Genomic DNA, 26,498 nt, shown 5'->3' with positions numbered 1-26,498 from the left:
TGTGATGTCATATTGTTGTTTAACTGCATGAGCAAAACCTGATGGTTGTTTGTGTTATCACAATTTCTTGGCATTTTCATTTTCTTGGCATTGTTCTTATTGCCTAAACCTTGAAGAAATCTTGTATAGACAAAATCTTGTCTGCTAATACAGAGTCAGAGGTCTTCTGCTGGGAGACGAGGTTCAAAAATAAAATGTAGAGAGAATTTGTTCTGCATCGTGTGCCAAGTGGAATTAATTGATAGCATCTGCGCCAGCCAAGCACTTCAAATGATAAAAACATTTGTCCTATCGCTGGGAGAGACTGTGTCCACTGTCTCAGAGAGAGCACTATCTTAGATGATCAGCTGTTACATGATAATATGGCAAGATCAAGTGAAGAGTGGCAACAATCTGGACTGAAATCAATCGAACTAATTCATATCCAATTGAGACTTAAATTCAAATCCAATCCAAATGGACTAGGAGTGAGGAAAAGAGAGGAAAAGAGAGGAGAAAAGAAAGAAAGAAATCCCTCACATATGCTTCCAATAAGCTCCTATCCTGTAAGTTTTTTTCCTTTTCCAAACAGCATACCTTGCAGTATTTCTTACAGCAGAACTTCTCCATATAGTCTCCATACTAGAGCTACTTATTATATAACCTGTTACTGCTTTTAGCTGGCCTGGAACAAACAACTAAAAAGAAAAGAGGGAAGGAGAGGACATGCCAGGACAGGAGGACAAATGAAGTGAAAAGCTCCCATATCTTCTCGCTTATTCAGACAGAAGAATTCCCTATTATTGGAATAATGGCCTTAATTAATAATGGGTCATGAAGGCTATGTGACATTCAAGTATGAAGCAACACCTGAGCTGTATTCACACTGTCATACAAATATTTTTCTGGAATATGAGACTATAAACGCTGCATGGAAAAGGACTCGGACGATATAGCCAAACAGGCAGCTTAAAAAAATTAAAAACATGATGGAGGTATTTTAATCTCAATCAGGTCTCATTTTTAAACCTGTCCATCAGTAAGAGTAGCACAGGAGACAGCTAGCCTAATCCTATTTACCCCTTCCTATTCCATACTACACTTACATAACCAATATAAAAAAACTTCTTGGCCACAAACACACCATCAGCATCCTATTAACCTGCTAGTGCTGGGTCCAGGCTTTAGTCTGCATGGTGCTTAAAATGCTGCTCCAGCAAATGATTAATCAGATTAGTTTTCATGCTCAATAAATTACTTGTTCTCCCAAAAGGATTCCCTAATAAATGCATGCATACTCACCTGCTCACCTAAACTCAAACCTCTCACTGCCCTCAGCGCCACTCACTCACGCACGCACTGCCCTCAGCTCCACTCACTCACGCACGCACTGCCCTCAGCTCCACTCACTCACGCACGCACTGCCCTCAGCTCCACTCACTCACGCACGCACTGCCCTCAGCTCCACTCACTCACGCACGCACTGCCCTCAGCTCCACTCACTCACGCACGCACTGCCCTCAGCTCCACTCACTCACGCACGCACTGCCCTCAGCTCCACTCACTCACGCACGCACTGCCCTCAGCTCCACTCACTCACGCACGCACTGCCCTCAGCTCCACTCACTCACGCACGCACTGCCCTCAGCTCCACTCACTCACGCACGCACTGCCCTCAGCTCCACTCACTCACGCACGCACTGCCCTCAGCTCCACTCACTCACGCACGCACTGCCCTCAGCTCCACTCACTCACGCACGCACTGCCCTCAGCTCCACTCACTCACGCACGCACTGCCCTCAGCTCCACTCACTCACGCACGCACTGCCCTCAACTCCACTCACTCACGCACGCACTGCCCTCAACTCCACTCACTCACGCACGCACTGCCCTCAACTCCACTCACTCACGCACGCACTGCCCTCAACTCCACTCACTCATTCACTGACCTCAACTCCACTCACTCACTGACCTCAACTCCACTCACGCACTGACTGACCTCAACTCCACTCACGCACTGACTGACCTCAACTCCACTCACGCACTGACTGACCTCAACTCCACTCACGCACTGACTGACCTCAACTCCACTCACTCACTGACTGACCTCAACTCCGCTCACTCATTCACTGACTGACCTCAACTCCGCTCACTCATTCACTGACTGACCTCAACTCCGCTCACTCATTCACTGACTGACCTCAACTCCGCTCACTCATTCACTGACTGACCTCAACTCCGCTCACTCACTGACCTCAACTCCACTCACTCATTCATTGACTCAACCTCTCTCATGGACTCACTCACTCACTGACCCACTCACAGTAAGCACTGTATCCTGATCAGAGTCACAGGGATTGCAGGGGATCATGCGTACACACACACACACACACACACACACACATATTCACTTACTCCTTCACATCTTTGGGTAATCAACCCCCTAGCATGTTTTTGGGACTTGGGAGGAAACCAGAGAACCTGGAGGAACCCCAGAAGGAGACAGGGAGAATGTGCATAAAAGCTCCACATGGACCGTATAGAAACCGAGCTCAGGAGAGACTCAGCCTGCCAGAACTAATCGGTTGACGGTAAATGGTGCAAATAATACAGCCATTGTAGTCCAATGCTGGCCATTGTGAAGAAATTAAAATATGTGGAAAATATCTAAATTCAACTCCAGCATGTTCTCTTTAATGAAAAGCCTGCCAAAGAAATGCTACTGTAACTGTCTGGAGCCGAGACACCACACTACACCACATTCTTGTGGAAAGCTATGAATTTTAGAGCTACACGTTTTCATAACGGGACGCTGTATCTGTAAAAAGAAAGTAAAAGTGTCTTGATTCGGTTTTTGAAATTGAAGCAACATGAGATTTCTGTTGCTCTTTCTTTTCCTTTTTCACTCTCGTTTTGGTCGAGATGTTTTATGTGGGACCCAGAATATGGTGACAAACGTGATATTTACAGTGGTCACAGTGAGTTGCAGTATGTTATGAAGGATTGGAAGCTGTGAGGAATTTCCCCAACATTTTCTTCGAGTAACTAATCTTTCCTATTTTAGGAAATACATGGTATCCTTGAGCCATTCTGGTTCACTGTTTTTTTTTTTTCCTTGCCTCTCAGGAATTCATACATGTTGGAGTAGAAACAGAGAGCAAGTGTATCAGTGCACATGTGCCAGAGAGTCACAGTCTAACATGCTCTCTAACACTATTTGCTCCTGTTAGAAATGTGGACCGTCTCTGAAATTCCTCTCTATAAATCAGCCAAAGAAAAGTGTAATGTGTTTAAGTGAGTGTTATTTTAGTTGCATTATTTTACAGGTAAACCTCTTCAGATGCTCCAATGGGTAAACTGTCATGAACCAGACAAACCAAACCTCCACCAAATTCTTTTGCTGCTGCCTGATCATAACATAAATGTACATTATTTAAAAAAAACTGATTCAATCAGAATGTTCCTATGGAGGAATTCCTTCCACATCAAACTTTTTTGTAAAAGTTAGAATAAAATCCTGGCCTTGAAACAGAGACATCTGGCTTGCTTCTGATCATCAAAGCAAACAGGCTAAATGGATGATTTGGACTGTGAAACATTCGAAGTAGAGAAAAATAAAAACAGGAGGACAGCAGGAAAGCAAGAGCCACAAGACTGAAGTATTTTAATCTCTATCAGGACTTATTCTCAGACCTGTCTTTCAGAAGGAGTAGCACGATGTCTAATGTTTACCAGGCCTCCACTATATTACATTTTCACACACTCCTTGGCTACAAATGCTCTCGAGGCACTCATAACCTGCTGTCAAAATGACGGCACATCAGAAATCTGCTAGCATTGGATCCAAGCGTTAGTCTGCATTGAGCTGCAGTCATTTTAGGCTGGATAATACTGATGTAAGACTGAGCAATGCTGCTTCAGCAACTGTCAAGCTGACTGATTACACAGGACGTCCTGCCAGTGAGTGGTACAGTGGGGTGTTTTCTCAGTCCATCTGCAAAACTGCACAACAGCAGGAGCTGAGGAACTTTTCAAAAAAGAAGCCTCTGGATTCTTCAGTGTTGTTTTTGGTCGGATTTACAGCCCGAGACTGTCTGCTGGGAGTAGCCGTAGACACAGCTCGCTTTCTAAACCTGAAAATGATATCGGATTTGTCCGAACTACTGATGGGGCAAAACAGAAAACTAGGCCTGAAACGGTCTGTCTGCTTAATGTCCTCTCCAACTTTCCATTCAACAGACAACAGTTATGAATTGCTCGTCTGCAGCTGGTCCGTTTATGGTAGTTTTTCTTCTGTATGGAAAGCTAACATTTATAACAGAACAGAAAGGCCCTGAGGTCCAGAGCACTGACAAACACACTCACTGTTGACTATGGTGCTGAGGAAGGTTTAAGCTGCTATAAAACAACATGAGCACTTTCTTTTAAAAACAACAGAATGCTACATGGTCTGTGTAAATCAAATTCTTTAATAACAAGAAAGTGGTTCAGGTGAAGAGATCTGAAGTCAGTGTGCATGGATGCTCCCAGTTTGTAAAATCTAATGTACACTGAAGATGTTGGACCAATTAGCTATGATCTACTGAGAATACTAGAACCCGTGAACTAAAAGAACCAAAGATTTGGGCTGAATGTGAGGTGACGACATCAAACGATGCTCGAATCTGGGTCATTTTGAAAAGATCCTCCAAATATCAGGGACTGCCTAATACAAAAATGTTAAAAGTGTGTGTTAACAGAACATTTAAGTAGAATTTTTTAGAATCGCAAGAATTTCTTAAAACATACCGTCTTTCCTTAAAGAGTTAAGAGTTCTTGAATGAAGAGTGAAACATTAAGTAGACTCCCTGAATTAGTTCTTGAGGTCTGAAATAAAAAAAAAGATACATTGCCTTCTACTTCACAAGACCATAGCCTTGTACTAACAATCTCCTTCAAAGAGAACTTTAAGTGAAAGCAGAGCTGAGTACACATGTCTATCAGGACCTCTCCCTTTTATCTGGGATCTTTTCTATCTGTTCCCTATGGATAGAACTCCTGCTGTCTGTGGCTAAAAGACCAGCAGTGGCTGATTTCCACTTCTGTGCCATCTCAGGCTTATAGCAAGGCCAGATGATGAGCAGCTGTTGTGCTCTTTTAGAAATTACTCAAGTATAAAATAACTTGTGTGTAAATTAAGAAAAGAAACAGTATTCTAGTGTTCCAGTGGTGTAGTAAATCAGATAAATTACAGATCCATTGGTTTTGATGGAGCTATCAGAGATGACTGGATGTTCCCCAAACTCGCCAAAAACAATAACATGAGACTCATTCTGATGCTTAATGCTAACTTTAGATATGATATGAATGCAGTCCTGCTCGCATGTGCTATTGTAGAGACTACCGTTATTTACTTTTGTATATTTTACCCCACATGTCCAACTACGTAACGTGCAAGGCCAAACATTGTTGTGACCACCACTAACTGACTCAGCTTTTGGTCTGGTTTCATCTAATTTGGCCTGACTGCTGCTTTATCTAACAAAACAGACAGGTGGAGTGTTTTGGTGGCTCCTGCACCATCGTAGCAAGAGGTCAAAATTAATAAAAGCTACAGCTAAAGAGTAGATGTTGGCATATCCATCAGCAATAACATCAGCAGTTTTATTAAGGTTGGTAGAAATGCAATAACCACTAATTCTGGCTCATTATTTATTTTTCTCTCTTATGCTTTGTCTATATCAATGGCTATTTCCAGTAGAAACAGGACATTCTGTAAATTCTTACTGTATTAGAACAGTAAAATCTTACAAATTTTCAATAATGTCTGTCATATAATATATATATATATATATATACACACACACACACACACACACACACACACACACACACACATACACACACACATATATACATACACATACATACATATACATATATACACATACACACAGGGGTTGGACAATGAAACTGAAACGCCTGGTTTTAGACCACAATAATTCATTAGTATGGTGTAGGGCCTCCTTTTGCGGCCAATACAGCATCAATTCGTCTTGGGAATGACAGATACAAGTCCTGCACAGTGGCCAGAGGGATTTTGAGCCATTCTTCTTGCAGAATAGTGGCCAGGTCACTACGTGATGCTGGTGGAGGAAAACGTTTCCTGACTTGTTCCTCCAAAACACCCCAAAGTGGCTCAATAATATTTAGATCTGGTGACTGTGCAGGCCATGGGAGATGTTCAACTTCAATTTCATGTTCATCAAACCACTCTGTCACCAGTCTTGCTGTGTGTATTGGTGCATTATCATCCTGATACACGGCACTGCCTTCAGGATACAATGTTTGAACCATTGGGTGCACATGGTCCTCCAGAATGGTTCGGTAGTCCTTGACAGTGACGCGCCCATCTAGCACAAGTATTGGGCCTAGGGAATGCCATGATATTGCAGCCCAAACCATCACTGATCCACCCCCATGCTTCACTCTGGGCATGCAACAGTCTGGGTGGTACGTTTCTTTAGGGTTTCTCCACACCATAACTCTCCCGGATGTGGGAAAGACAGTGAAGGTGGACTCATCAGAGAACAATACATGTTTCACAGCCCAAGATTTTCGCTGCTGGCACCATTGAAACCGACGTTTGGCACGAGTGACCAAAGGTTTGGCTATAGCAGCCCGGCCATGTACATTGACCCTGTGGAGCTCCCGACGGACAGTTTTGGTGCACATTTAATTCTGCAGTGAGTTGGGCAGCTGTGGTTTTATGTTTTTTGAATACAATCCGGGTTAGCACCCGGACATCCCTTTCAGACAGCTTCCTCTTGCGTCCACAGTTACTCCTGTTGGATGTGGTTCATCCTTCTTGGTGGTATGCTGACATTACCCTGGATACCGTGGCTCTTGATACATCACAAAGACTTGCTGTCTTAGTCACAGATGCGCCAGCGAGACGTGCACCAACAATTTGTCCTCTTTTGAACTCTGATATGTCACCCATAATGTTGTGTGCATTGCAATATTTTAAGCAAAACTGTGCTATTACTCTGCTAATTAAACCTTCACACTCTGCTCTTACTGGTGGAATGTGCAATCAATGAAGATTGGCCACCGGGCTGGTCAAATTTAGCCATGAAACCTCCAACACTAAATTGGCCAGTGTTTCAGTTTCATTGTCCAACCCCTGTATATACACACACACACACACACACATATATATAATGTGTGTATATATATATATATATATATATATATATATATATATATATATATATATATATATATATATATATATATATATATATATATATATATATCATATATCATATATATATATATATATATATATATATATATATATATATATATATATATATATAATATTATATACACACACACACACACACTATATTGCCAAAAGTATTCGCTCACCTGCCTTGACTTGCATATGAACTTAAGTGACATCCCATTCCTAATCCATAGGGTTCAATATGACGTCGGTCCACCCTTTGCAGCTATAACAGCTTCAACTCTTCTGGGAAGGCTGTCCACAAGGTTTAGGAGTGTGTTTATGGGAATTTTTGACCATTCTTCCAGAAGCGCATTTGTGAGGTCACACACTGATGTTGGACGAGAAGGCCTGGCTCTCAGTCTCCACTCTAATTCATCCCAAAGGTGTTCTATCAGGTTGAGGTCAGGACTCTGTGCAGGCCAGTCAAGTTCATCCACACCAGACTCTGTCATCCATGTCTTTATGGACCTTGCTTTGTGCACTGGTGCACAGTCATGTTGGAAGAGGAAGGGGTCAGCTCCAAACTGTTCCCACAAAGTTGGGAGCATGGAATTGTCCAAAATGTCTTGGTATGCTGAAGCATTCAGAGTTCCTTTCACTGGAACTAAGGGGCCAAGCCCAGCTCCTGAAAAACAACCCCACACCATAATCCCCCCTCCACCAAACTTTACACTTGGCACAATGCAGTCAGACAAGTACCGTTCTCCTGGCAACCACCAAACCCAGACTCGTCCATCAGATTGCCAGATGGAGAAGTGCGATTCGTCCCTCCAGAGAATGCGTCTCCACTGCTCTAGAGTCCATTGGCGGCGTGCTTTACACCACTGCATCCGACGCTTTGCATTGCACTTGGTGATGTATGGCTTGGATGCAGCTGCTCGGCCATGGAAACCCATTCCATGAAGCTCTCTGCGCACTGTTCTTGAGCTAATCTGAAGGCCACATGAAGTTTGGAGGTCTGTAGCGATTGACTCTGCAGAAAGTTGGCGACCTCTTCACACTATGTGCCTCAGCATCCGCTGACCCCGCTCCGTCAGTTTACGTGGCCTACCACTTCGTGGCTGAGTTGCTGTCGTTCCCAAACACTTCCACGTTCTTATAATACAGCTGACAGTTGACTGTGGAATATTTAGGAGTGAGGAAATTTCACGACTGGATTTGTTGCACAGGTGGCATCCTATCACAGTTCCACACTGGAATTCACTGAGCTCCTGAGAGCGACCCATTCTTTCACAAATGTTTGTAAAAACAGTCTGCATACCTAGGTGCTTGATTTTATACACCTGTGGCCATGGAAGTGATTGGAACACCTGATTCTGATTATTTGGATGGGTGAGCGAATACTTTTGGCAATATAGTGTATATATACATACACATATATATATACATACACATATACATACATATATATATATATATATATATATATGTATGTATATGTGTATGCATATATATATATATATATATATATATATATATATATATATATATATATATACATACACATATACATACATATATATATATATATATATATATGCATGCAATTCTTTAATATTCAATAAGAATTCTAGGACTTTTTCCTTCTAAGTACAGTCTAAGTGGGATGTGGCAGCTTAGTTAAGGCATTAGGCATTGGACTACTGATCAGAAGGTTGTGCTGGGCCTCTGAGCAAGGCCCTTAACCCGCAGGACAGTCCATAAGCATCACATGAAGAAAGGTTCTTCACTATTGAGCAATAATGCAGATGAAAGTCTTGAGTGTCCAGTATGACATCTTGTGTATATATACGATCTGATTGTGTCAGGATTCAGAGGGGAAATGAAGAAAGTGCCTTTTGTTTAGAACAGGGTTGATTTCATGTAGTTTGTTATGAAGGCACTGGTCCTATTCCCAAGTTTAATGTAATGGAACAGGAACTAGTTTATCTTGTGGATGCTGCACAACATTAACTGCACTATAATCAGTTAAATGTTTCCTCTCCCTTTCATTAACATGTTGGAAATGGTAATTGTTGGCAAACTGCTGTGGTAGTAGTGAAATAAAACGAAAAAGGGTGAAAATAAATCAAAGTGGCGTGATGCTTTCATGAAAATTGTGAAAAGTGAAAAAAAAGGTGGAATATTTGCCTCACGTGCTATAAAAAAGAAACTTTTCCGCAGTGCTTTGTGATTCCGTGATTGATTCCTACCAGACGGTGCTGCTCTTTGTGCTGGAAGTTTCAACACTGTTAAAGCCACAAGGTTTGCCAGCATCTCCTGCAGCGTGAGCTTTCTGTGTCTGTCTCTAAGGCTTTCTCTCTGGATGCTTTCTGACAAAATGTCTGAGAAGTGAAGGCAAGAGAAGTCCAGGTCCCCCCCCCCCTTCACTCTCAGCTCCCACTGAGTGTGTGTCTGTCTCTCTCTGTCTCTCTCTCTGTCTCTCTCTCTCTCTCTGTATACACAGGCAGCTTGGACAGAGGCTTTTATTATTTCAATATCCTGTGTTTATCCACACAGTGTGAGAGGGAGACAGCAAAGTCGTGTCCCAAATCCACCTCATCCTGCACCTCATACAACAAACTTTCTGAATGCAATAAACTGAAAATGTCTGTTAAGTTTTTACACACACCCAAAAACAAAAGATTCAAAAGTGAACAATAAATTTATCACATTGGCCATTATAGTGAATGATGACGGATGAAATGGAGAAATAAATCACATTATCATCTTCATTCTTTAATTCATGTGGATGGTGAGGATATATTCCCTCTGTATATATGTGATGAGACAGTCCAAATAGCTGTACCTGTATTTCACAATCATTATATCATATATGACAGAAAATGAAACACTACGGACATTTTTGTAAAACGTCAGTGAAAAAAGAAAGGCTGCGCCTACATTTGGAAAGAGTATGTTTTAAGTCCTTTATTCTTCTAGCAGACCTGCTGTCAGTTTGTTATTATGACTACGTAAGTCCCGTACCTATAAACCAATCAGGAATAACATTATGACCACTTGCCTAATGTTATGTTGGTCCCACTTTTGCTGCCAAAACAGCCCTGACCCATCATGCACTGTGTATTTTGACACATTTCTATCAGAACCAGCATTAACTTCTTCAACAATCTGAGCAAGTCTGTTGGATCGGATCAGACAGACCAGGCTTCACTCCACAGGTGCATCAATGAGCCTTGGCCACCCATTGACCCTGTCACCGGTTCACCACTGTTCCCTCCTTGGACCACTTTTGATAGATACTGACCACTGCAGACCAGGAACACCACACAAGAGCTTCAGTTTTGGAGATGCTCTGATCCAGTCGTCTAGCCATCACAATTTGGCCCTTGTCAAATCTTTACACTTGCCCATGGCACTAACAGGTGCCACGATGAGGAGATGGCACTGTTATGCCTGATTGGTTACTGCTGACAGACGGACAGACAGACGGCCAGATTCAAAGGTACATAGAGCATAGAAAGATCTTCCCTCTGCTGATACACTTTATATCTAATGCTAACTTCTGACATCTAATGCTCCTTTCATGCACAGAGTGACAGCAACAGTTAAGAAAAGTTCAACTGTATGCAAATTTGGACTCCATATGAGAGTGAAGACAGTAGTGCGCACCTGAACCATGGCAAATAGCACACACTGCTTCTCTTAGCAGGTAGAAAACTAATTTGTCGTCAAGTGGAATGCTAGCTGCACCACAAACTGATAACTGGATCATCTACAGGGGACTTCACAGTACAGCAACTAGCAGAGATAAAATCCCTGTATATGTGAAGTTTAAGAGGAGTTACTTGACACTGCAGGACTAATGTGCACATAACACACACAAGAAAAATCTAAACCATCTGTGAACTATGAAATTATTAAACTAAACTTAAAGCACAAAAAGCTAGCTTGCAACATTTTAGCAAATTTCAACCTGAAATTTAGGTTAGTGTCAATATAAACTCTGTATACACAATGTGCTTCTTTCAAATCATAACTAAGATGTATTTTATATATCTAATTTAAGAAATATTTGACATTTGTTGAGAGCCATGACATTTCCTTATTACTAATGCAATAAAACAGACTCCGGAGAACTCAGACATTCGGATCCAATTGAAGGAAGATTATTTTCTTATTATTACCACCTTTCATCAAATTTAGAGCAACTCTGCAGCAAATGTACTTCATCGTTGGCACGTGTAAAGTTCGCACATGTAAAATCAAAGCCAAATGAAGATGAGGATCACTGAATGATACTCAATAATGCTAGAATGGTGAACTGTATGGTTAACTGGAGTTGTACCTTGCCCTCAAGTCGAGCTGTGCCTCCTTGAGAGACACGAGCATTGCAGGGAGGAAGGGTGAATGTCGGAGCTTCGTTACCGAGAGAGACCTTCCCCAAAGTCAGCCTGGTCTTTGACATGTGAGAACTCGTCACCAACTGTACATCTCCCATATTTCTGCAAGTAAAAGAGAAAACAATAGAGTTGCATCACGGATCTAGGTAAAAGACACACATTTACACACTTCTTCAGATCTAGGGACAATTTAGCATAGCCAATTCATCCACAAAAACACACACAACTCACAGGATTCACTTCACCACCGTTCCACACAGAACACAAGACATTATCATGTAATGTTTAGCATTTCTGTGTATTCCCACATATCTAGCATCTATTAAACCTGACTGCTAACATGTTTTCTTGTTTTACTTCCCTTTTTTCATGACTAAATAGGTGAAGTTTATAGTTTAATTCCACTCACATACCTACTTTGGATTATATAATTACCTTTAAAAAGAAACCTACAAATCAGTTAAGATCAGTGTTCGACTGAGTGCTGCTTAATGTATCATTTTTTTCATAGTGAAAATTGAGGTTGGCTTCAATGAGCACATTTGTTTAGTTCTGCAGCTTGTAAAAACAGATAAGGTAACACACCTTATCATATTCAGCTTGTCTCAGAATTTTCAAGTTGCGATTATTTTGGAAGAAAACACATTCCACACGAGTGACACATTAAGTTAAAGGCTCCAGTGTAATGTTCGCTATTAACTGAGCTGGTGACTTTATTCTGCTTACATTTTGTTTCGAATTCAGATCTTATTAAATGTTGGCCCATGATCTACATTTTATCCAGTAAATCAAGTGAACCAATGAAAACACTGACTGATCTTGCATAGATAGTTCAAATGACCATCATCTTCTTCACATGAATGCAGTTCCTTAACATATATGTAAATTTTCACTGTATAATTCTGAGCCATGTGAGCCTGAACCCAATATACACCACCACATATGACCCTACTCGAACCTGCCTTTCTTAGGGAGTAATCATCTGGCTAGCTGTTTAGAGATTCCAACAATGAGTCAATTACTTTCTAAAAAAAATAGCCAATACTGTCACAGTGAATATGCTACCAGTATAATAAAGTGTTTCCTTCTATATGCTTCCTCAATAGTCATCAAAAGTTCACTGAGCCACTGATGGGCCTTAAACAAGTTCATCCACTGCCACAGTTATCTTTAGATTTTATCTCAGCTGTAAGTCACTTAAATAACGTCTGCCAGATAAACCAATGTAAACACACTACAGAATAAAAAATAATTAGCTACACATTTTTGATCTAGAATGACTGTGGACCATCCCTCTCATTTCATATGATTCTGTCCAATGTAAGCCGCACCTCACACACCCAGGGATTTATTGATTAAAATAAACGAATCTGACGCCCAAGTAAACCTGAGCACCTCCAAATTCCTGCTAGTAAATGGAAAGTTTCTGGGAGATCAGCCAACCAGCACAAGGTTACAGTCATAATCATATGCAAAACATAAAATTATATTTCACAAGGATTTTTAATTTAGTAAGATAGCAAGTCAAAATATAACGAAATTATTAAAAAAGCCTATTTGATCAATTAGTTTCTTGACTTTTATTTTACATGTTCATTCATTTGGATAGCACTTTTTCTGTGTAACAATAGACACTGTCCTACAGCAGCTTTACATAATTATTGGCACCCATTAGAGAATGCCTAAAACTATAGTGAATATTTTTTTTTATAAACTTTTTAGTTTGTAATTGATATTTTTTCCCCCCTCAAACACACTGCTTCTGAATCACGTGTAATTTCATACTAAAGAAAATTTTACATTTCATCTTTTTTTACTCATTTATTTATTAATTGCTTGCATTCATTCTTTCCAAATTTTCTTTAGTTATTTTCCATGTTTTATGAGACAATACTACCTTTGTTTGTTTGTCTGTCTGTCTGTCTGTCTATGTGAATATCTATCTGTCTGTATGTCAATCTATCAAAGAAAAGTATTTCCTCCAATTGAATGGAAAATCTGAATCACTGTGTGTACTTATATATATTTCATTGTATACATTTTTCTTTGTTCACACTTTTAAAAGACATCAATAATTCTGGAGCTGACCGTATGCTGGCCCGTTGCCCCCATCTCTTCTGTTTAAGTCGTTATAGTGCTGCAGTATGTAAACCAAGCATTAACACCATATAACCAAACTGCAAATGAGTACAACACACTCCTATAAAATGCATATAAAAATAAATGTCGGTGATAAAATACACATACGACGGATGCTAAAACCACAGGCATTTATTCTCTTTGGAATACTCTTTGGGAAAGTCCAGCACCGGTGCTCCTTAATGATTTGCTTGACCTCACTGAGACATAAGGAGGTAAAGGAGGATGTTTCACACTAAGCTGGAAAAGCCCTCATTAGCACTGAGTAACTTCTTCAGCATGGTCTAGTGGCTTTGAGGATTCTAACCTTGATTAAAAGTAAAAAACATCAACATAAAGCAGTACAGAGAACAGCATGCATGTGAGGAATGCAATGGCTACTGAGCACTCCACGGGTAGTGTAAATACAGCTGGATATTTGATGTAGAACACTCTTCCTTTTCTTCCTCTCCCATTTATCTCTCTACATCTCCCTGGAGTTCTTTCTTCTACCACTATGATTTTTTTTTCCTCCTCTTACTTCACATCTACCCTAATTGTGGAGCTTTAAGGCTTTTCTAAATGGTTTTCTATCAGTTTCTTTATGAGGCAAGCATTGCCTGGATGGACTGGATGCAGCAATATTCTATAAAACAGACAGTAGGCAAATCTTAGGTTTATATAAATGCGCTTGGTCTAATGTGATATTACACAAAAACATGTTTGGCAGACACTCCACCTAAACAGGAAATGTGTGTTGGTGATGTATTACAGTAATATTTTCGGTGAAGAGCTCATACAGGAATCTTTCAAAGGAGATTACAGTGTTTTCTGCTACAGGAAAGTCTTTAGGTTGAAGAGCTTTGTGCTTCAAAAGCAAGTCAATTCGCTCAAGGATTTCTCGGAGTCATCATGTCAATTTCCTTTAGGATCAGAGCAGTTTATTCAACAGTACATGAAAGCTCTCGCAAAGCAAAGAAGGTGTAAACTGTACCAGAGCACACTACAGTGCCTCTCAATTTTTCAACTAAAATAGTTATGTCTATTACACCATTACATTTTGGAAGGTGTTTTGCATGCGGTTCATCATCAGTGAAAAATCAGCTTAGTGGAACATGAGATTAATATCCCAGTCATGATCAGCAGGGATAAATTTCACCCAATGTGAACTCTCATTTGTCTTAAACACTTTCTACTCTGATTTATATAGAGCTTTATATAATTGATATAGCTTTATAGAATTTATAAAGAAAGAATATAATGGGCTTTTTATGCACCATATCCGCTTTCGAGGGACCATAAGTAACTGGAACGATTAACATAAACTGTTCTGTTTAACTTGGAGCAAGACAGAAACACACCCAGTACATTGCAGGACACACACACACCTTTAGGGTCAATCCACATATATTGGCATATTCTTGGGAAATGGGAAACTCAGCACACAGTAACCTGAGCTCAGGTTCTAACCAGGGATTCTGGAGCTGTGAGGAGATTATGCGACCTGATGCACCACCATGTCACTCCCTTTTAGTGCAGTTTTACTAAAGTTATTAGCTCATTATCCTGAAGTGTGGCAGCATTCAGTTCTGGGAAATTTGGATGGATCTGAGCAGCAAAGATGATTCTGAGAAACAGAATTCCTTGTGTTGTTGTTGTTGTGTGCATTTTCATCAATCAAGGAGAAAAATGTAAACTAATTCCATCCCCACCATCTTTTCAAGCTGTTCCTTTCTTTTCACAACACATTCCCAGTGCCTCTCTCTCTTACAGCTGGCGTATCCCTAACCCTTAGCACCTATACTCTAAAGATGTTAGTAGTCTTATATAGGGCAGTAAAATCCTCTGAAGCCATTCATGCAATTTCGATTTGCATCCATTACACAGCGGAAATGTGTAATTATTGCACTTCACAGTTTACAAGGTCACTTGCTATTGCATAGCTTTTAAAATTGAACCATAGAGTCATTCTGAGCCAAAATGTTTTGTCTAGGTCTGTGTTTTTTTAGTCTCATAATGGCCTGCTGCACTGGCATCAGCTTTTCTAAGCTCCTCATGTTGCCCTCACTCTCTGTTATAGTCATCTCTTGGTGTATAGTGCATGAATATGTGATTCAGACAGATCGGACAGTGTAATCAATCTGCAGGAATTAAGAGAACTCTGAATATTGGGAAATATTTCCAGGCACTTCAGTCTCCCACTGTTTCATTCCTTTAAGACAGAAGAAAAGCTTTTTACAGAAGAGCAAAGATGAATGCACCAGACCTGCAAGAACACAAACATTCAGGCAATGCTTTTTTTTTTTTTTTTTTTTTTTTTTTACTAGAATTAAATATCTTCAAGCAGAAAAGATATAGATGCCTTTATTTAAAACAGCCCTTTATAAAACACCAGGATCCCCTCATTCACTGACTGGGTCCAGTCTGAACCTGAGGCACGGTGATCATTAAACATAAATTTATAATAACAACAAAAGAATGAGCTCACTCTGCAGTAGATTCTGGTTTACATCAGTCTACAAACTTCATTGGACGTTGAAATAAGCTCTCTATGGAAGTTTTGCTAATCCTGTCGAATGAGAGAGAGGATTCACAGACAGATCTTTGTCCAGAAGCAAAACATTACATCTAACCAGAATGCACACCTGTTTCAGATTAAACAAATAATTTGGTAATAATTTACTATGAGGCTCTTAGCTTCTAAACCTGAAACGTGTATAGGTGAGCAGACGTTTATCTGACAGCTTTAACAACTAGCCTCTATAAGACGAGCATTTACCCTTAAGCGCATATCCATGTCTGTGTGCATGCATGTTTGTTAAACTATTATGTACAGTATTCCATTAGCGTGTGTGTGTTTATCTGATTATAGTATTCAGCATGGCATATGAGGCAACAATGACTCTGTGCCTCGCAGATACACACAAAACAACACACACACACACTTTCCTTTCTTACAGTACAATGGGATAGATGGAAAACAGGAATGTGCAGTAACAGTGTTCGCAATTCGGGGCATTTAGAATGATATAAATGGCAATATTTAAATCTAACCACAATTTTTAACAAATTAGCATATTCACCTAGTGTTTTAATTTGACTTTTAATAAGGATGTGCTCATTATCCTTCTCGAGCTTAAATTATAACAGTCTAAGCAATTTCATTTAGATTAAATTGCAAATTGTCTTGCATTGTTTGCACAAACTGTGTGCTTGCACTTAGTCCCTAGTTCTTTATGTTACTTGTTATTTTATGTAGCTCTCTGTCTTTTTGTAGCACCATAGTCCTGAAGGGAAGGTTGTTGCATTTCACTGTTCTGCACCAGATATGTACGGTTGAATCGACAATAAAAGCTTCTTGACTCGCCTTGAAATGAAATTCTGACAATAACTGTGATCTTAAATGATCGGATTTACTGCAGTCTTCTCATAGTCAGGTGAACGGCTTTAAACTCACATATTTAATGTAATCAATTTGTAAGTCAGATGTTTGTACACTCCACTTTGCTGTAAGAAAGTGTACAACACTATGATTTTAGCCTGCTCACAAAGTAACTCTTTAGCACCCCCATGCAGTGTGATAGAATCATTTATTTGATTGTATCAACCATGCTCACTTCGATATGCTCATATTGGCTCATCTCATTGGTTAATTCAGACATCAGGTAGCGGTCTCCTGACTGCTTTGCTACGTTGCATTTATTTAGATCCTGGTTCACCTGCAGCCCCTTGTCTTATCATGGAGGTTTATATGACCATGCGATCATTCACCCTAGCATCACTGTGCTGTTAGATAACAGCCTTCAGACAAGGTGAGCACTATTGCCAAATCAGTGGTTAATAACCTCAGCACAGTGATGTCATCTGTGTGTCTTTCGTTCAAACACATGCCAAGACACATTACTCACACTGTCCAGTTGAGATCTAAAATTTCCTGGATGCTTTAGTGGCAAGTCCTGTCCAGCTTTGCACAAAACAAAGATGAGATTCCTAAAAACATATTAGTGCAAACCTCCGAGGACAAATAACACACACAGATGCCAGTAGCTTTTCTGTCTTTCTGTCTGTTCCAACATCTGATGTTTTATCATGGAAAAGAAACCATATTTTACAAAACTGGAAAGTGATCATGAAAATAAAGTTACGTTATACTATCAAAGTAAAAATGAGCGTGCGAGAGAGAGAGAGAGAGAGAGAGAGAGAGAGAGAGAGAGAGCAGGAAAACAACTATTAGTTTAGCAGCAGGATGGGAAAACAAAGCTATAACAGAGGGGGTGGTCTTACACATGGGCAGTGTGTGGTTGGCCTTCTGGCGGTTGTAGAAATTTTGAGACTAAATTAAAGGAATCAAGTCCAAACACCAAACACACACACGCACACCCACACATTCTGTCACAGCACACACAAGCTCACACACAGATACATTCATACATACATATGTGACGTAATATGTTGTGAATGTTATATTTTCCCCAGCTGCACAAACACAGCATGTAGATATTGAACACATCAACTAAGGAAACAATGACAGTGAAAAAGGAAAAACAGCATGACAAAAGACACACACACACACAGAGGACACTGACAGGACACTGATAAGGGACAAACGCTGCCCCTATCTGCTGTTAACACCAGCACAATAAATTGTGTGTTTGGGAACATTCTCCATAAGCTTTTATTCACAACAAGAATAGTACACCTGGTTACACTGATGAAACTCTTGTCTGATTATCCCTGTTCTGAATCCAGCAAACTGAATAATATTGACCTATGTAATGCTCAGCACTATAGCTAACTATCCTAGACACGCCAATAAAATGTTCAGAAGTTTAGAGACATTGCGGCTCTGCTGCAGTAATAAATCATATTTCTTGCCCATTTTCCATGCATCTGAAGTTTCGTGCTGAAAAATACAATAGTATCAGCAGGACGAATATCAGATCTTGTTCAAGGCCAAAATGAGACTGATAGAGAAACAGAGGATCAGTCTGCGAGCCATTCAAGACCTACATTTCAATTTAACTGCTCTCAAGTGGTACAGGTCAGATTCATAAACATGTCAAAGAGATGAGAGGGAAAAACACCACAACACACATAATTCATCATGAACAGGTACTACAGAGGCTGATGACTATTTTAAAATGTTACTCTTAAATCTCCACAAAGCTATTGGAAAAAGGTCAATCTACTACTGATTAAAAGTAACAGAATCCAGAGCCTCATGACAACGAAAGGAACAGCAGCCTGTGGTTTAGGCAGTTAATGTCTTTTCCTGTATAGGGAATACCAGAGCGGGCCACTTTATTTGGATTAAAATGGGATCAAAGGGATCTCAGGGTCAGGCTAAATCGATGTCGGAAACGTCTCATTTGTGCTGAGCGGGTGCAGTTATGCATGAGACACACTGCCCTGGACAGAAACTGGGAAACTACAGCTACGAAAGAAACTACACCTGTGAGTTAGGGCTGCACATGTTTTTAAATCATTTCAATGCTGGCCTTTAAAAGTCTGCTTGATTTTCTCTGCATGTATCATCAGCTTCTTGGAATTTCTACAACAGTCCAGGCCAAACTCAATCATATGACAGTGTGAAGATTTAATACAGTTCAGTGCATACCACAATTAATAAGAGCTGGAACTAGGGTCAACATTTTAGTGTTGAGCTCATCATAGTTCATATACGACAATGCCAAATGTAGACTACCTGAAGTGTTCATTTCTAAATGCCTGTTATGTTATGCTTCCATTCCTCCATAAATTTCTTTAAACTTTTCATTTTACTGAGTTAAAAATGTTAGTTTAGAGTCTCTCTGTGTGCTTATCCTCCTTTTCTCTCTTGATTCTCCTTTAAACAGAATGGACGATTGAGTGTATGGGGTGTGTGTGTGTGTATATAGTACTATAACTGATGATACTATATATTGTCTTGGAGTAGAAGTTTCTCCACCTATTAGACTACATTCAGCCATCACACTATCAAGACACTTCCAGAGGTAAAACAACCACCCAAACAAACAAACAAACAAACAAACAAACAAACCCCCTTAAAATGGTGATCTAGTTACTAGCCATGATTGTAACTGATTATAAATCACAATGTTATGTTATATTTAGTTTACAATTCCTCAACGATTGCTGCTCAAGTCACTTCAAATCTTATTGCTCTGCTGCTCTTCTTGTGATCTAAGCTAGATATTTTTCACTAGTTAAAGAGCTTGAAATGATCAGATCAGATCAACCACTTAAGGGGAAACAAATGTGATGGCGCGCGCGCGCACGCGCACACACACACACACACACACACACACACACACACAGAGAGAGAGAGACAGAGAGAGAGATCTTTGAGTTTCATTTGAACACGTGATTAGAATCACAAATACTGAAAGTCTTCAATTAAATAAAAAACCAGAATAAGAGAGTATTTTAGCATCAGTGCACAGGAACTCTTCACTGTCATACTGGTGATGGGAAAGTTGTCGGTGTAAGTGCACTGCTGTGTAGATAAGCAGGAGTGTATAGTGAGTGAGTGTGAGTGAGTGTATAGTGAGAGTGTGTGTGTGTGTGTGTGTGTGTGTGTGTACTCACCGTGCTGGATGCAGCAGATCTCCGTGCTGTTTAGTTAAAAGCTCTGCTCTGGCTCTGAGTATCTGCCCGCTGCTGTTTGGAGTTAACGCGCTGTCACGGTTCGTGACGTAACACGCTATGGCGATTTTTATTGGCTGAGAGATGAAGATGCGGAAGAACAGGCGGTCCTTAATACGGCGGTCAGAAATGTGAATGGCTACTTCCAAAACCTGATACTATAATGTTCAATAGTATGCATAATAATAATAATAATAATAATAATAATAATAATAATAATAATAATAATAATAAACAAGAGCAAAGCTACGTACCACTACTGCTGTCTTGTAGGTGTTTCCCCCCATTTTCAAAACTGCACCAATTTAACAATTCATCAATTTACACATGTATATAGGTTGCATGGTAATCAACAAATCATTGACCTATGTATTTTCCAGCATTACTAGGTCTAACACAGGGGTCCGAGTGTACCTCCCTGTCCTGTACTTTCTAGTGTTTTATTTCTTCTCAGGTAGGGCTGTTAGCTGAATCAGGTGGTATTGTGAGCAGGGAAAACACTAGAACAGAGGTCCAACAGGACCAGGGTTGGAAACCTGTTGTCACTGAAATGAAGCTCTATCAGCCATTGTTTTCAGACACCAATATTCATATACAATCTGTCTGGATAGACATCAACAAACACATCTAGACTACTAGCTGCCTCTAATGACCTTGCTGAAAAATCCAGCTACCTGGTCAAACTGCTAGACCTCCTTTACCAGCTGGTATGTGCTGATAGAAAGTGGTGTCTGAATCACTGCTGTATCATAAACAAGCTGTAAGAAACACAACAGTATGTCAGTTACAAAATCACAATATTAAACCTGTCAGGTTGACCAGCTAACACGGGTGTTGCTCAGAACAAACTAGACATTTCAGCAAGAGGTAATAAATGCACAGCTCTCTCACTCAAACAGCAACTTTAAGCAGCATCTGTGCATTAAGATGCGAAAACATTGTTTTGCTACACCAGTTACGTGTAACAACACATTCAGATTTTTGAATTTTCAACACATTTTATGCCTTGAACAGTATATTATTAGGATATGTATGTATGTCCAATTGAAAATACTTTTTCTAGGCCACCCAAGCATCTTTAACTACAATACAATTTACAAAGAAATACTTTTATATGTTTTTAAATTAGGTGTGTAGCCATGAGGAAGATAAGGAAGGTGTTATAGACTGCCTAAAACATGTGGAATTATTGCTGCATGTGTTTACAGTCAGAATTATATATGCTGATTATTATTTATGATTTTCTTTTTCTTTTCTTTTTTTTATCGACAGGGGAAAACAATAGTCCAATGTGTATACCTTTGCTATACATGTAAAAGAAGTTACGTCTTGATATAGAATGACCAAAACTTCTAACTTCTAACACATTCTACTTTAATGATTATTTAGAGCAAGCAAGCAAGACAGAAACAGCACATTTTTCTGATAGCCTTCTTCTCCTAAAGTAACAGTCTAGACATGCCACCTAGAGGCTGACATGTATAATAGAAGACAACAGACATTATATTGGGGTTGCAACATAGGAATTTGCACCTTCTGTTACTTTACCTTGGGTTGAAAGTGATAAAGAATGTGGTAATTGGTCTCGTGATGTTGGCTTATATTAAAATAAAAAACACAATAAACTCCACTGTCCACATTAAGGATAGGCCTCTTCCTGCATGACAACAGTAGAATCCCTGAGAGTCAGATACAACCCACAGGAAAAGTTTAAATAAACAGCTTTTGGGAGTGCTGCTGCAAACCAAACACTAGACGCGACAAGATAGTTCAGTGATTTGGGTGATGGATGGTAGAGAAATATTAAATCATGATCTTAGAAATGTATTTATTTCATTCTTTTTCAGTATCCACCAAAAACTGACTTTTGGATAATCAGACAGATATTTTACACATTTTGTATTCTTTCTCTGTAATATATCATACCTCACCTCTTTTCGCATCTAATGCTTTATTTTGGCATGTACACCATAAAGGTTATGCACATTCCTGAGTGATAAGACCCCAAATAAGTTATTTCTGATCTGCACAATATGATAACACTCTCTACCCAAATTTGTCCTGACATGTAAACAGAATTTGGGGAATGTCAACTTGAACAACAGTGTTTTCAGCTCATGCAAACAGGAAAGCAATGAGGCATTGATAACAATTCAGTCCACAGGTAACCTGATACTCTCTGCCTCTGGTTTTAGAATACAGGACTGTGAAGCTTTCACGATATATATAATGCTTTTCAGTGCTGTTAGGGCTGGGGAACGTGCTAGGACTAGTAGGTCTTCTGGAGGACAGACTTGACTCTAGTGTGGATTAAGACAAATGTACACATCTTTATTCACTCCAGGGTTACAATAGCAAGGCCATGTTACATTATTTGGAACATAATGTTCAGGCAGACTGTCCTATAGTCTTTCTGCTCAGCAATGTACTGTGTTCCAGCATGTAGAGTTTTCAGGCCCATGGGGGGAAAAACACTATTGCTTCTGGACCTGAGGATTTTAGAGTGTTTTGCAACTCCTGTATAGTACAATAACTGTAATAAAGTAATAAATCCCAGTAACTGATTGTTAAGGACGTGTCAGTCGCAATCCTTTCAACAAAGTTGACTAAAACAGGAAGAAAAAAATGAGGTTATTTTAGTATAGTGGCACAATAAAATTCCTAAATTAGACTTAATGGTCACTACACTCCTGATTCCTGTTAATATTACCACATATGCATAGGAATGTTGCTTGCTCACACACTGTCTTCCAACTGGTAGATTTATTGGTGGAAAAAAGTTTAGCAATCCCAAACTGCCTATATTATGAGAAGTGTGACAGACGTATATCTGATTAGTCACAAAGATCCTTTTCTATTTAAATAGCCATTTCTGAATAACCAAATCAGAGAGATATTATAACTATGACTAATAACGTATAAAATATCCAAGTGAAATTATGAGTGGGAAATTAAAACTATATCTAATCCTCTGCTGCATGGATTAGGGTCAGTGGAGACTCAATGAATAAGTTGTTGGACTATTTAATGGAAGGAAGGGAGTTTGAATCCCTGGGCCTTTGAGCAAGGCCCTTAACCATCAATTGCTCAATTGTGTAAATGAGATAACTGTAATCTGCTCTGGATAAGGGTGTCTGCCAAAATGTAAATGGAGGGTATTGATTAATTTTCTCCAACAGCACTGCTCTAACAGTGGTGTCAATTGTAGTTCAGATGATAACTTTATGTCAGTTCTATTCCAATATCGTCGTCATCACTCTGTTGTTTATTGTTTTCCTATAACAGATCACCTAATTGTGTGTTATTCTTTACATAATTTATTACAACTGGATGAAGGTTCATCCATTTGCACTGAGCTCCCTGCTCCCTGACCTGCAGTCTATCTAAAGCAAGTGGTGCTGGACCAAGGCCAGGAAGATAGTTAAGGACTTCATGAAGGCAAACACAGGGAAAATGAGGAAAAGATGCTTCCAGTACATTCGAGCTCTCAACTAGGAAAACACATTGGACTAGAGCTTGGACTGATCACCCACTATCTCAACCTCTCAACCTGATTTTTTATGTATATTATAAATATATATTTTTTGATTTCTACTTGATGGTTCATGCACCTGGCACAAAGCTGACATGGCTCTCTGCTCTTGGCTGTTAAATAGCTAAACCATATGTTGTGTGTTCGAGGAGGCCTGCTAGTCAGAGAGAGGAAGCTGGCATTGTGCCTGGTCAAAGTGCCATGGCTGACTAACAATACACCTTCTGGTCAAAAATTGTACACACACACACACACACACATACACACACACACACACACACACAAAGAACTTCTGAGTGCATTGATACTCATGGTAACAGCAGGAGATGGAAACAGAATGACAGGCATTTTACTGAATAAGCACATATGTTTTTAATATTTTTCTGATTACAAACAATTCTAAACTAGAATGTTTTTGTGCATAAAACCCTAACTGACAAAAAATGTTAACAAAAGATTTGCAAAATGGTTTTCACAATCACATATGTACAGTCTGCTCTGTGATAGAGAGAAGACCTGTGCAAGTAGATATATTTGTACTAGAGATGCTCACAGTCTCATCGCTTTCACACAGGGACAGACTGCAACCTGCTGTAGTCCTGACCGCCATTTTTATATTGGAAGAATATTATGATTTTATATTATACATAACTTACATTACAATTTTGAAATCATTTGTTCTAGACCTACTCACAAAATTCTAAAACAGTTATAAATTCCCTATGGAGAGGTTGCATGAAGACAACACCAATTACACTTCCAAGTTGGGGGGCACAGTGGTTTAGTGCTGAGTATGATTGCTTGCCGGGGGTTGGAGCTACAATTCCTGTCTCTGTGTGTGTATTTGTGTTTGTGTGTGTGCATGTAGAGTGAGTTTGCATATTCTCCCTGTGCTTTGGGGGTTTCCTCTGGGTACTCCTGTTTCCTCCCTCAGTAAAAAAACATGCATTGTAAACTGATTGTCATCTTTAAATTGTCCATAGTGTGTGTGTATGTGTGTGTTTGTGCCCTGTGATGGGTTTGCACCCCATCGTGGATGGCCTATTCCTCGTCCCATGTCCCCTGGGATAGGTGCCAGACTACACAAGTAGTCTGAACAGTACAGAAAATAGACGGACGGTACTGTTTAGCAAATTCCCCTATACTGCCTATAAAATATGGTCACGAATAAAAGGCCACGGAGTCTTGTAAAGATGGACAGCAATAAGAATTCCTTAAAGTACAAGAACATGTTGGCCCACAACCTAGTTGCTTCTATTGGGAAATTATGTGAAATTATGAACTGGACTTTCAACAGAATAATACCCCCAAATGCACATAAACCACATATATGGTTTCAGTAACAAATAATCTGTATCATGCGATGGCCATCACTGTCTCTGGATTTGAGCTCTGTTGTAACATGTGGTCTGAATTGAAGACTGCAGCCAACATGCACAACCCATAGAACAGATAGAAGCTTTAAATGTTTTGCCTGAAGGAGTATTCAAGATTGTTCAGGTTTTCTCTAACCTTGTTAGTAATTACAGGAAGAAGCTCAGGGTTAGGGTTAGGTTTCAATGTTATTTTCCATCTGAAAATGTATAGGTCATTTGTTAATAGCAGAGGTGCTTTTGATGATTTCCCAATAGTGCAGTGTGTGTTCCAGCACTCATTTCTTAATATATACAATTATATATATTTGTTGTTCTGTCTAGGTAGTGAGTAATGTCCTGTGACAGTGATATATGCATTCTTCTTACACTGTCACATATTTGCAATTTGTGTTTACTGCACTGCTGCATATTGTTCTGTGCTGCTGCACCACGGTCTTTTTAAAAAATAAAATATATATAATATATATATATATATATATATGTATAGTGCCTTTCTGCAATAGCATGCGTAACTAGAGTAGCGGAGTAGGGGGCGGGGCTGACAGAAGGACGTGTGGCTTTTGTAATTTGCATATCATGCATATTTATACATGCATGTTTTCTGAAAAAGTCTAGTCTATAGCTTGAATACTAGTCTATAACTTGTAGAGATTTGTGATGTGATTTGGGATGCATGACGTATAATATAATGAACTAATGATATAGTAGTATATAATACTAGTAGATATAGTAGTAGCTTTTCCTAGTTTTCCGTAATAACTTATGTATAATATATACACACAGACACACAATATGAGTTCTTGAAATCAGTATATATATATATATATATATACTTATGATTTCTTTGATTTTTTTATGATACTTGATTTCAAGAACTCATATTGTGTGTCTGTGTGTATGTGTGTGTATGTGTGTGTGTGTGTGTGGTAATAAAAACAGTTAAATCTTAGAGAAGTGCTGATGGTGCGATTCGCTAGAGGGCAGTAGACAACCGCAATTCCACAGCCTTTGTCTCCCACATTATTCGCGCCGGTCATTTTGGGATACACTGATTGGTCATTCATTTCTTACAGTTATAATTCCCGTAGAACTGTTCACGAGACATTGCTCTGATGAACCATTTTAAGAGTCACACCAGCATGGTTGGCTGGGCTTCATGAAGCAAATGTAAGTCAGGATGGACTGTGTAACAGTAGAAAAGAGACAGAAAAGTTATATTCTAGTGTAGATCT

General features: G+C 39.5%; 1 protein-coding gene across 2 annotated transcripts in view; it reads right to left on the bottom strand.

The window, feature by feature from the left end:
• The window catches only part of mylka (myosin, light chain kinase a), a 55,246-nt gene extending 34,864 nt beyond the window's left edge, over nucleotides 1-20,382 (bottom strand). For both annotated transcript variants that reach the window (XM_058392704.1, XM_058392705.1), the window contains exons 1-2: nucleotides 20,302-20,382; nucleotides 11,541-11,697 (exon numbers count right to left, since the gene is read on the bottom strand). In XM_058392704.1, the coding sequence (XP_058248687.1) occupies nucleotides 11,541-11,693 (153 nt within the window). In that variant the 5' untranslated portion in view covers nucleotides 11,694-11,697; nucleotides 20,302-20,382. The remainder of the gene's footprint in view (nucleotides 1-11,540; nucleotides 11,698-20,301) is intronic.
• Between the last annotated feature and the right edge of the window lie 6,116 nt (nucleotides 20,383-26,498).

Source organism: Hemibagrus wyckioides, linkage group LG06 (genome assembly GCF_019097595.1).
Source record: "Hemibagrus wyckioides isolate EC202008001 linkage group LG06, SWU_Hwy_1.0, whole genome shotgun sequence".
Classification (NCBI taxonomy): Eukaryota; Metazoa; Chordata; class Actinopteri; order Siluriformes; family Bagridae; genus Hemibagrus; species Hemibagrus wyckioides.
This window is presented reverse-complemented; position numbering and strand designations above follow the sequence as displayed.